At 36.6% G+C, this 13,635-nt stretch overlaps 1 protein-coding gene across 1 annotated transcript in view; it reads right to left on the bottom strand.

Moving 5' to 3' along the window:
* The window catches only part of EYS (eyes shut homolog), a 966,530-nt gene that overhangs the window by 823,908 nt on the left and 128,987 nt on the right, over nucleotides 1–13,635 (bottom strand). Inside the window, exon 11 of the mRNA XM_075414597.1 lies at nucleotides 5,099–5,352. Within this exon, the coding sequence (XP_075270712.1) occupies nucleotides 5,099–5,352 (254 nt within the window). The remainder of the gene's footprint in view (nucleotides 1–5,098; nucleotides 5,353–13,635) is intronic.

Raw genomic sequence — 13,635 nt, 5'->3', positions numbered from 1 at the left:
ATGCCATTTTGCTCTTTTGGACAAAAAGAGGAATACTGAAGAAAGAATAATGAAGAGCATCATATACAGAATATATTAATGTCAAACTCAAAAAGCTGCTGTGAGGCCTACATTGGTGATGGGCCTTAATACCGTTATTTCTTACTTACGCGTGGGTAAAGCAATGATGGATCAGTATCTTGCTATGTGAGATACAGTATAGATTCAGAACAAAAAGATTTTCGAAATCTTAACTATACAATCAATGTCATATAGATACAAATCCTCAAGAGAAACCAACGACACACTGTTGCCTGTCTACTTAGAGTTCTCAGCAGCTGTCTTCACACTTTTGTAGACATCTAAACAAACAAGAGTTTTAGTGAAGGATGTGTTTGGATAGACAACCCTTTTCCAAATATTTCCAAGATCTTCTTTTAAACCAGAAATGAAGCACAGTAGTATTTGTTTAGAAGTAACAGTCACCATGAAAGCTGGAGTCATCTGATGCTGAACACTGATGTTTGGAGTTCACACAAAGAGGCGGAATAAGGGATCGACTGGGAATGACTTTGAAGGTGAACAGAATTGTTACATTTGAAGAACTGGGCCAGGACAAGGCAGTACAGAGGGTCATCAGATGATCAAAAGGATGAGATAATTTTGTTGAAAAAATTATTTACTCAGTTTTTAAAAGATCATACTGCAAACTTTGAAGCTTGACATGGACCATATTCTCTTGTAGGCAGTGGAGAGTACTCCAGACATCTACAAAATTTCTCCTTATTAAAGTTTACACAACAAGAACACTTTACAGTTCAAAAGGAAAGACTGTGATACATCATGTGATAAAGTTGGGTTTTTTTATACTTTGCAAACACCCAAGGCTTGGATTTCTCGTGAACTTGTTTTTTACCAAATCAGATCGTGCTGTTCATGTTGACAAATCCCATTACAGTCCCTATAGGGTCCCTACCTAACAAAATGTAAAGCATCTGAGAAATGCTGACAGACATCAAATCAGTCATCTAGAGGAGACAGCTATGAATTGTCTATGTAAAATTTCGTTTCTGAATTAAAAACTAGTTCTAAAGTTAGATCAAAGAATACCCAGGGATTCATTTATTAACAGGAGAGAAACCAAGCTGGTGACTAGGAGCTCATGGCTTATTTGCAAATCTATGAATCCTAGTACAAGAAGTATGATAGTTCCCCAGAGATGTACAGAGTCCTGAGCAACAACAACTTCTGTTTTACTCTTTAGTTTATTTACTATTTTTGATATTTCATCTGAAAGTGAATTTACTATTTATGAAGAAAAATGGAGTACACCTGGATATGTAAAAAAGTAGAATTACAGATTAATGATGTAACAAACACACACACAAAAAAGAAATGAGATAAGAGTAAATGTGGGTTTTTAGTATTACACTGAGACACTCTTCACTGATTCATTATGCACAGTTATGACCAAACTTCAAATCTGTTCTGTGCTGGAAAATATCCCAGGATCATAAACCCTCAGAGATTATATGAAAACGGAATTGCTAGGGTAGTGATACCATTTTTATAAGTTTAAACAGACTTTTATTAATTGTTTGTGGTTTATACTTCCTAAAACATTGGAATTCAATATATATTCGGTAAATGTGATAACAAGTTACAATAAATGAGGAATACTGTGAAATTTCTTTTTGCTTTGAATTTGCTTCTATGGGAATGCTGTTATGTAATACCTCAGTGAGTGATAAAAAAACAGTATTTTCCAGGAATATATCATTATATCATTTATATAAGCAAGTCCTCGTGTTTACAGAGTCATACAATGGTTGAGATTGGAAGTAACATCTGGATACCATCTTGCCCAAACCCCCTGCTGAAGCAGGAACACCTAGAGCCAGTTTCCCAGGACCATGTTCAGATAGCTTTTGAATGTGTCTACTGATGCTGTCACCCTCACAGTAAAAAAGTATTTCCTGATATCTTTAGACAGTTATCTTAGTGACCCTTCACTGGACTCTCTCAAGTAGTCCCATGTCTTTCTTGTACCAAAGAGCCCAGAACTGGACACAGTACTCCAGATGTGGCCTCAGTACCAGTGCTGAGTGGAGGGGAACCATCACTGTCCATGATCTGCTGGCAAAATGCCTCCTAATGCAGCCCAGGCATTTGCCTTCTTTGTCACAAGGGCAAATTGCTGGCTCACATTCAACATGACGTCCACCAGGACCCTCAGGTTCTTCTCCGTAAAGCTGCTTTCCAGAGGGTCGACCTCAGCTTTGGGTTATTCCTCCCCAGGTGTAGGAGGAATTCTCTTTCTTGGTTTTAATGAGACTACCATCGGACCATTTCTCCAGACTGTTGACGTCCCTCTGGATGGAAGCATGACCCCCTAAAGTATCAGCCGCTGCTCCCATTTTTGTGTCATCAGAAAACTTTCTGAGCATACAGTCTGCCCCATCAGCCAGATCATTAGTGAAGATATTACACAGAACCAGACCCACTATTGGCCCCTGGGGTATACCGCCAGTTACTGACCTCCAGCTTGACTTTGTGCCACTGATCACCACCCTGTAGGCCTGGTTGGCCATCTGGATTTCAACCCATCAATCCATTTCAATCTGCCTGCTCATCTGGCTGATACTTCATTAGCTTTTGCATGAGGATCTTGTGGGAGATCATGTCAAAAGCCTTTCTAATATCATGGTAGACATTATACACTACTCTCCCCTCATCTATCAAATGAGTCATTTCATTGTAGAAGTTTACCAAGTTTGTCAAGCCTGACTAACCCATAGTGAATCCATGCTGACTACTCCAGATGATTTTGTTGTTATTCATGATTTCCAGGATTAGCTGCTCCATCACCTTCCCAGGGATCGAGGTGAGGCTGAACTGCCTGTAGTTCTCCAGATCTTCCTTTTTGCCCTTCTTGAGAATAAGAATGACTTTTGCTTTCCTCCAGTCTTTGGGCGCTTCTCATAATCACCATGATCAATTGAAGTTTATCGACAGTGACCTCGTAATGATACCTGCTAGCTCCCGCAGAATTTGTGGGTGCATTCTGTCAGGGTCCATGGACTTACATATCCAGTTTGCCTAAGTATTTCCTGACCTGAGCCTTTTCCACCAAGAGTACATCTTCCTTGCTCCAGACTTTCCCTCTGATGTCCAGGTCATTTGATTTCTGAAGGACAGTCTCACTAGTACAGACTGCTGCACAGGCAGCATTCAGTACATCAAACTTTTCCATGTCCAGTGTCATCAAGGTCCCATTTCATTGAGCAATGGGCCCACATTCTTCCTACTCTTCCCCTTTGTCATCTATGTGGTTGTAGAAGCCTTTCTTGTTGTCTTTCACACCGCGTCAGATTCAACTGCACTTGTGCTTTGGCTTTCCTAACCTTATCACTGCATGCTCAGGTAACATCTCTGTATTTTCTCCCAGGTTATCTGTCCTTGATTCCACCCCTGTATGTTTCTTTTTTTGTGTTTGAGTTTGGCCAAGAGCTCCTTGATCGTCTGTGCAGGCATCCTGGTGTTTTTGCCTGACTTCCTGCTCTGTGAGATGAATCGCTCCTGAGCTTGGAGGAGGTAATAGGCTTTCTTGGGCTGTTCTTCCCTCCAGGGCTTTATCCAATGGGACTCTTTCTAAGAAGATCTTATACCCTGCTGTATTGTCCCTGCAGTTCATATTGGGGTGCCTGAAATCCCCGTTGAAGACCAGCAAAGTACAAAAAAATATTTCAAGTTTCAGCAGTGAAATGGAAGTATATTATGTTAGATTTTGTACAGGTGAGCCAAGTATATTTTTTTTATCTTCCTTTGTAGTCAGACATTTAGTTGTGCTATTTTTATAGAATTTAGGCCACTTCAGGGATGATCCTCTGTTTTGTTACACATTTATGAATAAATGAGCATGAAGAGGAAATATCGTCTTTTATTAAATGTGTATTCAAATGACCAAGAAATTATATACTCAATTCAAACTGAGGACAACAAATCTGGAAATGTGTATCACATACATAAGTATGTGTATATATGTAAGTAAATATAAACGTATCTGAAATAAAAAATGTTACTACTGAAATGTTCAAAGTAAGTGTAGCTAGCCAGAATTTATAACGAAATATTAGCACTTACTTTCTAATTACTTAAGACCTCAGCACTTTGGCAGTGAACCAGAAAGATCAAAATACATGTGTTAGCTCAGTGGTTTAACTGGGACTTACAAATCTAGTACTGTGCATGCTCCCTGAATTGGAGCAAGAGCTCTCAGCACCTTGGAAGAATAAGCTGTAAATTAATTATTAGTTAGTAAGGATGACACTGTGCATACTATGCTATTTATTTTTGTCTTTGTTAGTGGCAGTATACTAACATTTGTCCATAAAGGTAGAGATTAATGCATATGCTTGACAATACAGACTAAAAGCTGGGAATGCAACACTTGAAGATTGCTGAATCCAGAATGATTTTCTGCATCCCACACTTAGTCTGAGTATCAGAGTATTCACACAAAACAGAAAATTAGGGCAAAAAGAATTCATGTTATCGGCTTGTGTGGGATTGATCTAACCCAGTGCAGACAGCTACAGCTCGTCTCATCCTAGAACAGATGTCTAAGATAGGCAGATGCCTTGTCTCTGCTGAGTAGAAGGGGAGTCTGAACAACTCTCTCAAATACAGCTGTTTATATTCCATACATGCAGAGAGATGGTACTGCTCATTCCTCCTCATGATTAGATTTTCCTGTTCTGTACTAAAACATTTGTTCTTTCCAGCCTGTGTGTGACTAAATCGATGACACCTAAGACTGCATAACAGTGAAATAAAATAATACGATTAAAATTGTAGTTTGGTCAATATTTTTTGCCAATCACATCAAAGCCCATGCTCAGAATTGTACATTTAGTGGAGGGAAGGTCAACTGAGGGAAAACCAGAAGACACAATCAAAGAGCTTCTGTGCTAATTCAGTTAAAACTCTTGTAAGTTAAGCAAGCACACAAATATATACATATTTTTATATATAATTTTACTGAAACAATCACATAAATATTGCTTGCATAGAATAGGACAAACCTGTAGTGCAAAGCACTTCAAAAGAGAAAACTCACCTTTGAACCCAGCAGCACAATGACATGAAAACTCTCCAATTAAATCCACACAGGTAGCTCCATTTTCGCAAGGTGAATTTGAGCATTCATTAGTTTCAACTTCACAGAATGGTCCTTCATATCCACGCACACATTTACAGCTGTAATTATGCAAGTGGTCCTGGCAAAACCCGTATTCAGAGCACTGGTTTCCAATGCAATTGTCTATATCAGCTTCACAAAACGTGCCAGTGTAACCAATGGGACAGATGCACCTGATATTAAAATGAGAAAAAACCCAAAAGCAAACCAGTCTTGAATATATAGGTCAGTAATGACTAATAATATCAACACTATTTTTACTTTTAATTACACACAAATGAACTGTAATTTTTTTCAGTCTCCTTTCTTTACCTCTAAGTGACTTTTTTTCACATAGACTGCTTGCAATAATTAAATGGAACTGCACAATCATCAGTATCTTAGCTGTTTAGATGGTACAACCTAGTGGCTATATAGCTTTTAATATCAAGCTTCCAATGACAATATTCACATAGAAAACTAGTATAAAATATGAGTATTACAATATTAAGAATTTATTTTCTGAAAATTATTACTTGTTTGTTACAATAACACTAAGAGAAAAAAAATATTATGTCTTGTTTGCTCGGGACAAAAAATCAGCATAAAAATGCTTTATTCTTAGAAATAAAGGTTGCAATTTCTGTATGTAACTGAAAGAAAAGATCTATGCAAGCTTAAAGAAATTCAGCCGGTCATTTTTTCCCTGCAATGTAGAATGATATATAAATTCCATAAGACTGGAGGTGATTTTTTCATGCTTGCTTTTTTCCCAATCTCTTTTTTTTTGATGTGTGAATGAAAACAAAGCTAGGTTATTTCATAGCTGATCCACAGTTCATAAAACCAGAAAATCCCTTCTACTCCACAACATTTTCTTTGATTGATCCTCTCCTTATCAGGTTCAGAGGTCTCCTAACACAGGAGGAGATAATCTGAAAATAATCTGACGTATTATTCATCCACAGAGATGTTTTCTAGAATCTGGAAAGATCTAACATGTTAAGGAAGCCTTGGTTATAGCAATTTTCCCTACCGATGTGTCTGGCAGAAAGGATATTAATTTCTTTATTTTTAACAGAAGTAAATGCTCTTTGTTATTACTATGAGACCCCACCTGGAGTACTGCATCCAACTTTGGAGCCCTCATCACAGGAAATGCATGGACCTGTTGGAACAGGTCCAGAAGAGGGCCACAAAAATAGTCAGAGGGCTGGAACACCCCTCCTGTGAGGAAAGGCTGAGAGCGTTGGGGCTGTTCAGCCTGGAGAAGAGAAGGCTCTGGGAAGACCTTGCTGCAGCCTTCCAGTACTTAAAGGGGGCTTATATCTTTTACAGAGGCATGTAGTGATAGGACAAGGGGTAACGACTTTCATCTTAAAGAGTGTAGATTTAGATTGGATATAAGAAAGAAACTCTTTATGATGAAGGTGGTGAATCACAGTAAGAGGTTGCCCAGAGAAGCTGTGGATACCCCCTCCCTGGTAGTGTTCAAGGCTAGGCTGGATGGGGCTTTGAACAACCTGGTGTAGTGGAAGGTGTCCACTGGCCATGGCAGGGGGGTTGGAACAAGATAATCTGTATGGTCCCTTCCAACCCAAACAATTCTGTGACTCTGTGATTCTACCTGCATTTTAATGTTAGACTGGTGGAAATTTCCACATGGATGATTTTATATCCTTATCAAATTTCCAACAGGATAATTGTAAGTCAGTAGAAGAAAGAGACCATGTAAGATGCTGTGTACAGAAATAATCCTACAGCATGATGGTAGCTATTTTGACAACATTTCATAAAAGCGTTTTGCGATACTATATTTGGAATAAGGAAGTTATAACCATATCCACCACTGATATACTTTGTTTTCTCTTCAGTTAGATTCTAATTTTACCTGCAGTTCTTCTTGGCAAGAGAGAATATGGAAGACCACAGAAATTTGTGTACAATCTAGAGATTAAGAAGGGCAGAATATCGTGGGAGCTCCATCTATCATAATACTAATAAAATACTTTTGAAGAAAGAGAGAAAAGGGATATGTATAAATGGAATAGCTCCCAGTGTTTAATCCAATTAAATATTTTTTTTAATCCCAAGATAATCCTCAGACATTAGTGCAGCTCTGAGTTCAACAATAGCTTCAGAGCACATAGAAAATGAGGTGATTTTTCACTTTCATGTTGTGACCAAAAGAAGCCTAGAGTAAAGAAAGTATCTTTATAAGCAGATACTGTTTGTTGTTATGTGGAACTCTACAGTGGACTAAGTTTAGAGGTCTTTTAGTCATTTTCTTATAGTTTAAAGGCTTTTAATCTATGGAAAAGCCAGGCACTATTAGAAAACTGAATAGTTAATTCTGTAAACATCAAAATCACCAAGTCATTGAATGAAAATTATTGTTTTTTGTATGTATATAAACAAATATCAGCTGCTTTCCTTTCCACTGCTCCTTGAAGGAAGGTCCAAGCTTCTCAGTCAGATTTTTGTCAACTTTACGTCTTCTTAATCCTTAGGATATTTTTTCTTAATATCTGAGGCCTGGCTTTGTGCTCCTTCATGTTTCAAGATACATCTGTGTAACTGTTTTAGATCACATGAGGAGAAAGTTTTTATGATTAATTTGCTCACTATTCCATACTGCAGTTTTTTGTATCACATTTCAGCGTAGTATCAGAGCATGTAAAACTGATTTATTTCAGTTGAAACTAAATCAGTATATGTGTTTCTTGGAGTACAGCTAATGCACACCAACTGCTAATGGGCTTTTAGTCCATGGACCAATGAACTCAGACCATGGACTGAGGTTTAGAAGTGACAGTATCTAGAAGTCCAATAAATTCCTTATAAAAATAATTTATCATAATCTGCATCAGTCTAATGAAATGTTTACAAATAACTTCAGTGCATAACTTCATATAGGGAAAAATCTACACAAGAAGGCTAAAATATATTTAAATGAGTAAATAAGTAACAGTCTGTTTCTAAAATCTGTACAGTGTGTCAATTTTTCAGTAAACCAGCCCATTTTTATGCAGTAAAAGTCTAAACTAGTCAGGTCTTTAAATATGATTATTTTTGTTAGTTTAACAACATTAACATGTAATGTTAAACCACTTACATTAATACATTATATATTCAACAGAACTATGTTTAAAGCAGATACGGATTGAGGTGTGCATAGTTCTTAAATAAATTTATTTAAAGTGTAATGATGTTAATGAAATTCTCTGGGCTTTGGATATCCACATCTGACTGCATTTATTTAAAGCTTTAACATTTTTGTAAGATTCTAAATGATCCAAGATGTTTAATAGATGTTATCATTTCATCTTGTAAGTCAATCTATGAAATGGGTCTTGAACATGGTTTTGTTTAACACTGTGCTGGTATAACACTGACCTAGCTGAACTTTAAATACCTTTTCCTGTCTGTCTTAGAAATAACATCAAGACCAACGATCTCTAAGTAATTAGGTCTTTTACACTTGTAGTAGGAAAAATGCCATCACCCCATTAGGTTTTAATGACTACAACCTTGCATTAATACATCTGTAGCACTAAAATGCTGAACACGATATCAAAAGCTTTGAATCGTGGATTGTTTTGCAGTTTTCATTTGCTGCAAAGCTGAAATGCTTCTCTACAACAAATTGAAAAAACATTTGTATATAGATATAGACTATAACAGAATTTCTCTTTGTGAGTGTATCTCTAGCTCAGGAGACGTGTGTTTTGCCCTTATCAGAGGGATGACCCAGCTGTGTGCTAACACGTCAGTGTAGGGACTCAGCCTTGCCATGGCCTGAGCTGGGTTTCAAAGGTATAACCCCTGCTTCGAGGCCCAGTGACTGCTGCCTTCCCTGCACCAGTTCAGCTCTGGGAATGACCCCTCTGGGGAGGCAGGGACACCTCCCAGCAAAGACCAGAGGATGCCAATGATGCTCTGCAACTACTCTCTTAAGGAAGACTAAAATGTCGTAGAATCATAGAATGATAGAAAGTTTTGAGTTGGAAGGGACCCCTAGAGGTCATCTAGTCCAACCCCCCCCGCAGCGAGCAGGGACACCACTAACTAGATCAGGTTGCTCAGAGCCCTGTCCAACCTGGTCTTGAATGTTTCCAGGGTTTTTCTGGGGGAACATTGAAAGGAGAAGCATGGCACCAAAGAAAAGGTAAATATGAAGAAGTTTTGTGTTAGTGTGACAGGGAAGAGCAATAATTTCTTAGCTTCACATGTCCTCTTTTATCCGTAACAAGATTTCATGTGTAACAGATCCCAAGATGGAAAACCAATACCTCAATGCTTTTGCTACAAACATGGATTTTAGTACTAGATACCAAACTCAAGCCATAGTTACCCTGTTGTGGATTGCTTTGCTTCCACACATACCATGCAGATGACTGTACATTGCTACTCCACTGTCTAAATCTAGTTGACATTGCACAATTATTTGGTATGCCTGTGAAATAAATGTTAAATGGAGATGCAGATAAATCAGGCATGGAATTTAGACTAAGAAAGAATGTGTTACTCAAATGCAGATGGTTATGGCATAGCTACAATGTGTTCCTATCAATCTGCAGTGGGATGTAACTTTTTATCACCGAAGGTCTAGACCAGCAGGTGTGCAGTTAAGCAATTTGGTACTAGTTAGTCCAGACAGGGTAGCTGTCACAAGGGTGTCTGCACTGAACAGATGTAGTATGACTTATGCGATTGAGTAAATAACAGTGCACACCAGGTGAAACTTTAAAATGACTGAAAAAAGCCAAAAAGCAGACTGAATATATGGTTATGCTGATATGTGCTAGGAGATAAACTGACTATTTTCTATCTCGAGAGAGAAGGCACGTAGGAGAACTGAAGCTTGGCATTAGCAAAGACTTTTTTAATAATTCGTTGGGGTTTTTTTTATTGTTATAGTAGATCAAGCAGATTAACTGCATATACTCACAATTATTTTGTTTTCTAGGTGAAATATGAACTGCACACACATTCATAAATGGGCTAAAAGGTAATTTAGTTTCACTCTGGATTTTTGTAAGCATCTGTATTCTCTGGAGAATAGCTGTTGTATAACTTCTTACAGAGATATTCCCTAAGAAATTGTGACATATATTCACCTACCTTATAGGTTGTAGCAAAGAGAGGAAAAGTATTTTTCCTTTTTTTGTAGTGGAAGAAGCCTATTATTGCTACAGAAAACTGTGTATATTATACTGCTAATTTTATATGGCACTGTCAACTAGGTCCTGTAGTCAAATTGCGTATGTAGTATAGGATTAATAAACCTTAAAACAGAAAATTAGATATAAAAAAATAATTTAATCAAACAGCTTAATTTATGGAGCTGGCAGAAAATGGAAAAAATCAAGGATGAATAAAGTAATAGGAGCTTTAATTTTTTTGATACTTAAAAGTTACCTAAAGTGTATTTACTTTTCATTATCTTCCTGGCATCATACAAAGAAGTGTTTCACAGTCTACAGCATTTTATTCAACAATGTGTCACCAGGTATGTCTTTACTCTTTCATAGTGAGACCAATTCAAGCTTAAATTATACATGCTCAAATTTAAATACTGAGTACTTACAAATGGGTTGGCAATTCAAGCTTTACTGAACACCAAACCTAATTTGTTAATGGGAAGTTTTTCTGCAAAAACTCATGAAATGCTGACCTCAGAGCTATATCTATAGACTAAACCACATTTTTTAATCATATTAGTTTATCATGACCTTTTAAACAGTGGTAAATCCTATAATACAGCTTCTGCAAATGTCTAATAGTTCTTAGTCCTTCTTGCTGGGCTTTCCTGGGGCTATGATAAATATAGAACTTCATCTGAACAGACTGATGAAGAAACAGAGGAAACAGGACAGGTAATGGAAACTACATTGAATTTTAAATTCTGTATTTTCCCTCTGTTGCTCCCCTTCATTAGAGAGACTACAGTAAAATATGTTAGGATCAATTTCAGTTAGGCTCTTTCTTGTCTGAAACATAATGTTGGCAAAGAATGAATTTACAAGGTTGACGAAAACAGAGTGATAACATCCATCCCACCCTGCCCCGGATTCTAAAACTGGAGAATCAATTCCTTGAAGAGTTTTTTCACTTTGATTATTCATTAAATAGTTCTCACTGGGCTATGTTAAATCAGTTATTCTCTCTCCTCTCCTACAGATAATTTAATGAAACAAAAGAAGTTCTTTTGAAAGGAAAATTTAAATATTTTTTCATGTAGCAACACTATCTGTTTACAAATTTAATGAATCTTTTCTGTTTCTTCTCTTAGATATATGTGACCAAAGGTCACGAGGTTTTTTTGGTTTGAGGATGCAATTGGTCTGTTGCATGATATCTGCCAGATTCATCACAGCAACAGCTACACCATCAACACAGTAGCAGGAACAGTAATTCTTTGGAGAATTTATCACTTTAAATACATGCTGCTTAACTTATATTATGATTTCTCAAACAACACGGACTCAGCTGGAAGTGCAATAATTCTTTTGCATTAATAAGTGGCTTTGCGTCGTCGTGATTGAGGCCACTTCAGTTGTAAGAGAAGGCTCAAACCAAAGGAGTAAAACTCCTATGATTTATTATTGAGATTGTGCTCTTATTATGTAGCCTTACTTATTGTTACACTATCTCATAGTTTTAAAGTTCCCCCTCCTTCACTCTGAGCAATTCCTCACCCTGACTTTAAAGGAAATTCTCTGCCTATATTAAATATACACCTATGTAACACTACTGTCTAGAACAGCAATTTCAAATGACAGGAGAAACAGCATATACCATGGTAAGGAGAGAGAAAATTAGAAAAATTACATAAGCTGAGTGCTTATTTCCAGTCCAGAAAAGCCTGACGGCTTGTGGAACATGTGAGCTTAAAAGAAGGGAATGTTCTTGAAGTGAAGCTGGACACTTTCCATGCTTTCCTGGTCTTAGTATTGCCATGACAGGCCACCAATGGAAAAATACATTATGACTGAAGTTTAATAACTAGTTTAGAAGTTAAGATTTCTTAACTAGGAGAAAAGTCTAGAGTTCTACACTAATATTCCAGAAATAAAAACCTAGTAAATAACACTTTGTCTTACTTAATTAGTGAAGCAGATAAAGGTAAGTGATGTTTTGAATGACTATAATAGCTTTAAAAGTGGATGTCAGTAGGATTGTTAGTGGCACTTACAAATCTAATCCTCCATATATTTTGCTGATAATTTTCTTATGTCTTCCTGAAACCATTTTGTATCAAATGTGGCTCTTGATAACTGCCTTATTAAAAATGATATCCATTTCAAGATAGAAATGGAAATTACAAGAGTCTTCCGAAAAAGTTAGGTGGCTACAGTAGTTATGTTCAACATTTCCTTTAATATTCTTTTGGTTTTTGATGTTCTACTGGAAAACAGAAATGACAATAGTTTCACTTGCTAACAAAATATAAATCTTGGGAAATACCATTATTTTTAAGGAAGGAATAGTTCAATTATCTTAAAAAATGCTTTACTGTCATTGAGAAACAACGGCCCTCTGTTGACAGAACAGGTATTATACAGTAAATACTCTGCATGTTGTCTTTGCAGAATAACCAATTTCGTTTCTATGGAATCAGGTTCGCTGATAACAAAACTGTCCACTAACACATCTAAGATCAGAATCTTAATGGTATGTTTTCTTATTCCTTAAACAAACATAGTGATCTGTCAACTTAATTTGTTTTTCAAAGACTAAAAATGTAAGTATGAAGTATTTTCTGTCAGTAGCCAGAGTCTGGATTAGCGAGCTAAATTCAGAAGTTCTTGTTTTACCAGAAGTCTTCAGATCTGTTAATTTCTTGGTAAATATTAGCGGATTTTATAAGGTAAACAAGGCATTGTTCTTCTAGCAGAACTCTTCTCCTGATACAGACAGGAAAACCAAAGATTTGCCAAACCAAATATAATGTCAAAATTAGGTTCAGTAATTATAATACAAGATTGGACTGCAATCTGGCGAAAAGAAAGGATATATACTATGTAAGGACTTGGTGAAAAAAATTCTTTCTCACTCTGGTATATTGAGAATCATATACTTATCTGTATTTTTATGCTTCTTTGGTGATTTCAGTTACTATTACACAAGATCCTATAAATACAGAGGTGAAGTGGAAGAAATTTTTAATTACTTCTATTTTAATTTTGTCCAGTAATGCAAGTTTTTTCTAAATAGAAACACTAAAGCATATTAATTACAGTGCTTCTAAGTACAGGACACAGCATAGAATTAAAGCCTTTCAAAATACATTTGCAGACATGGAGATATTTCGGTTGTTCTGTTCTTTGCAGTGGAAAAACGAGTAATTCAAATCTGATAAGAACATCTGACCTCTGCATATTGAAGATATCCTTTTCCATTTATTCCTTTTCCATACTTTTATAAAGTCATATTTTCAAATATCTACAGCATGTTACACCTCACTAAGGAAA

Source organism: Opisthocomus hoazin, chromosome 2, assembly GCF_030867145.1.
Source record: "Opisthocomus hoazin isolate bOpiHoa1 chromosome 2, bOpiHoa1.hap1, whole genome shotgun sequence".
In the NCBI taxonomy this organism is placed as follows: domain Eukaryota; kingdom Metazoa; phylum Chordata; class Aves; order Opisthocomiformes; family Opisthocomidae; genus Opisthocomus; species Opisthocomus hoazin.
This window is presented reverse-complemented; position numbering and strand designations above follow the sequence as displayed.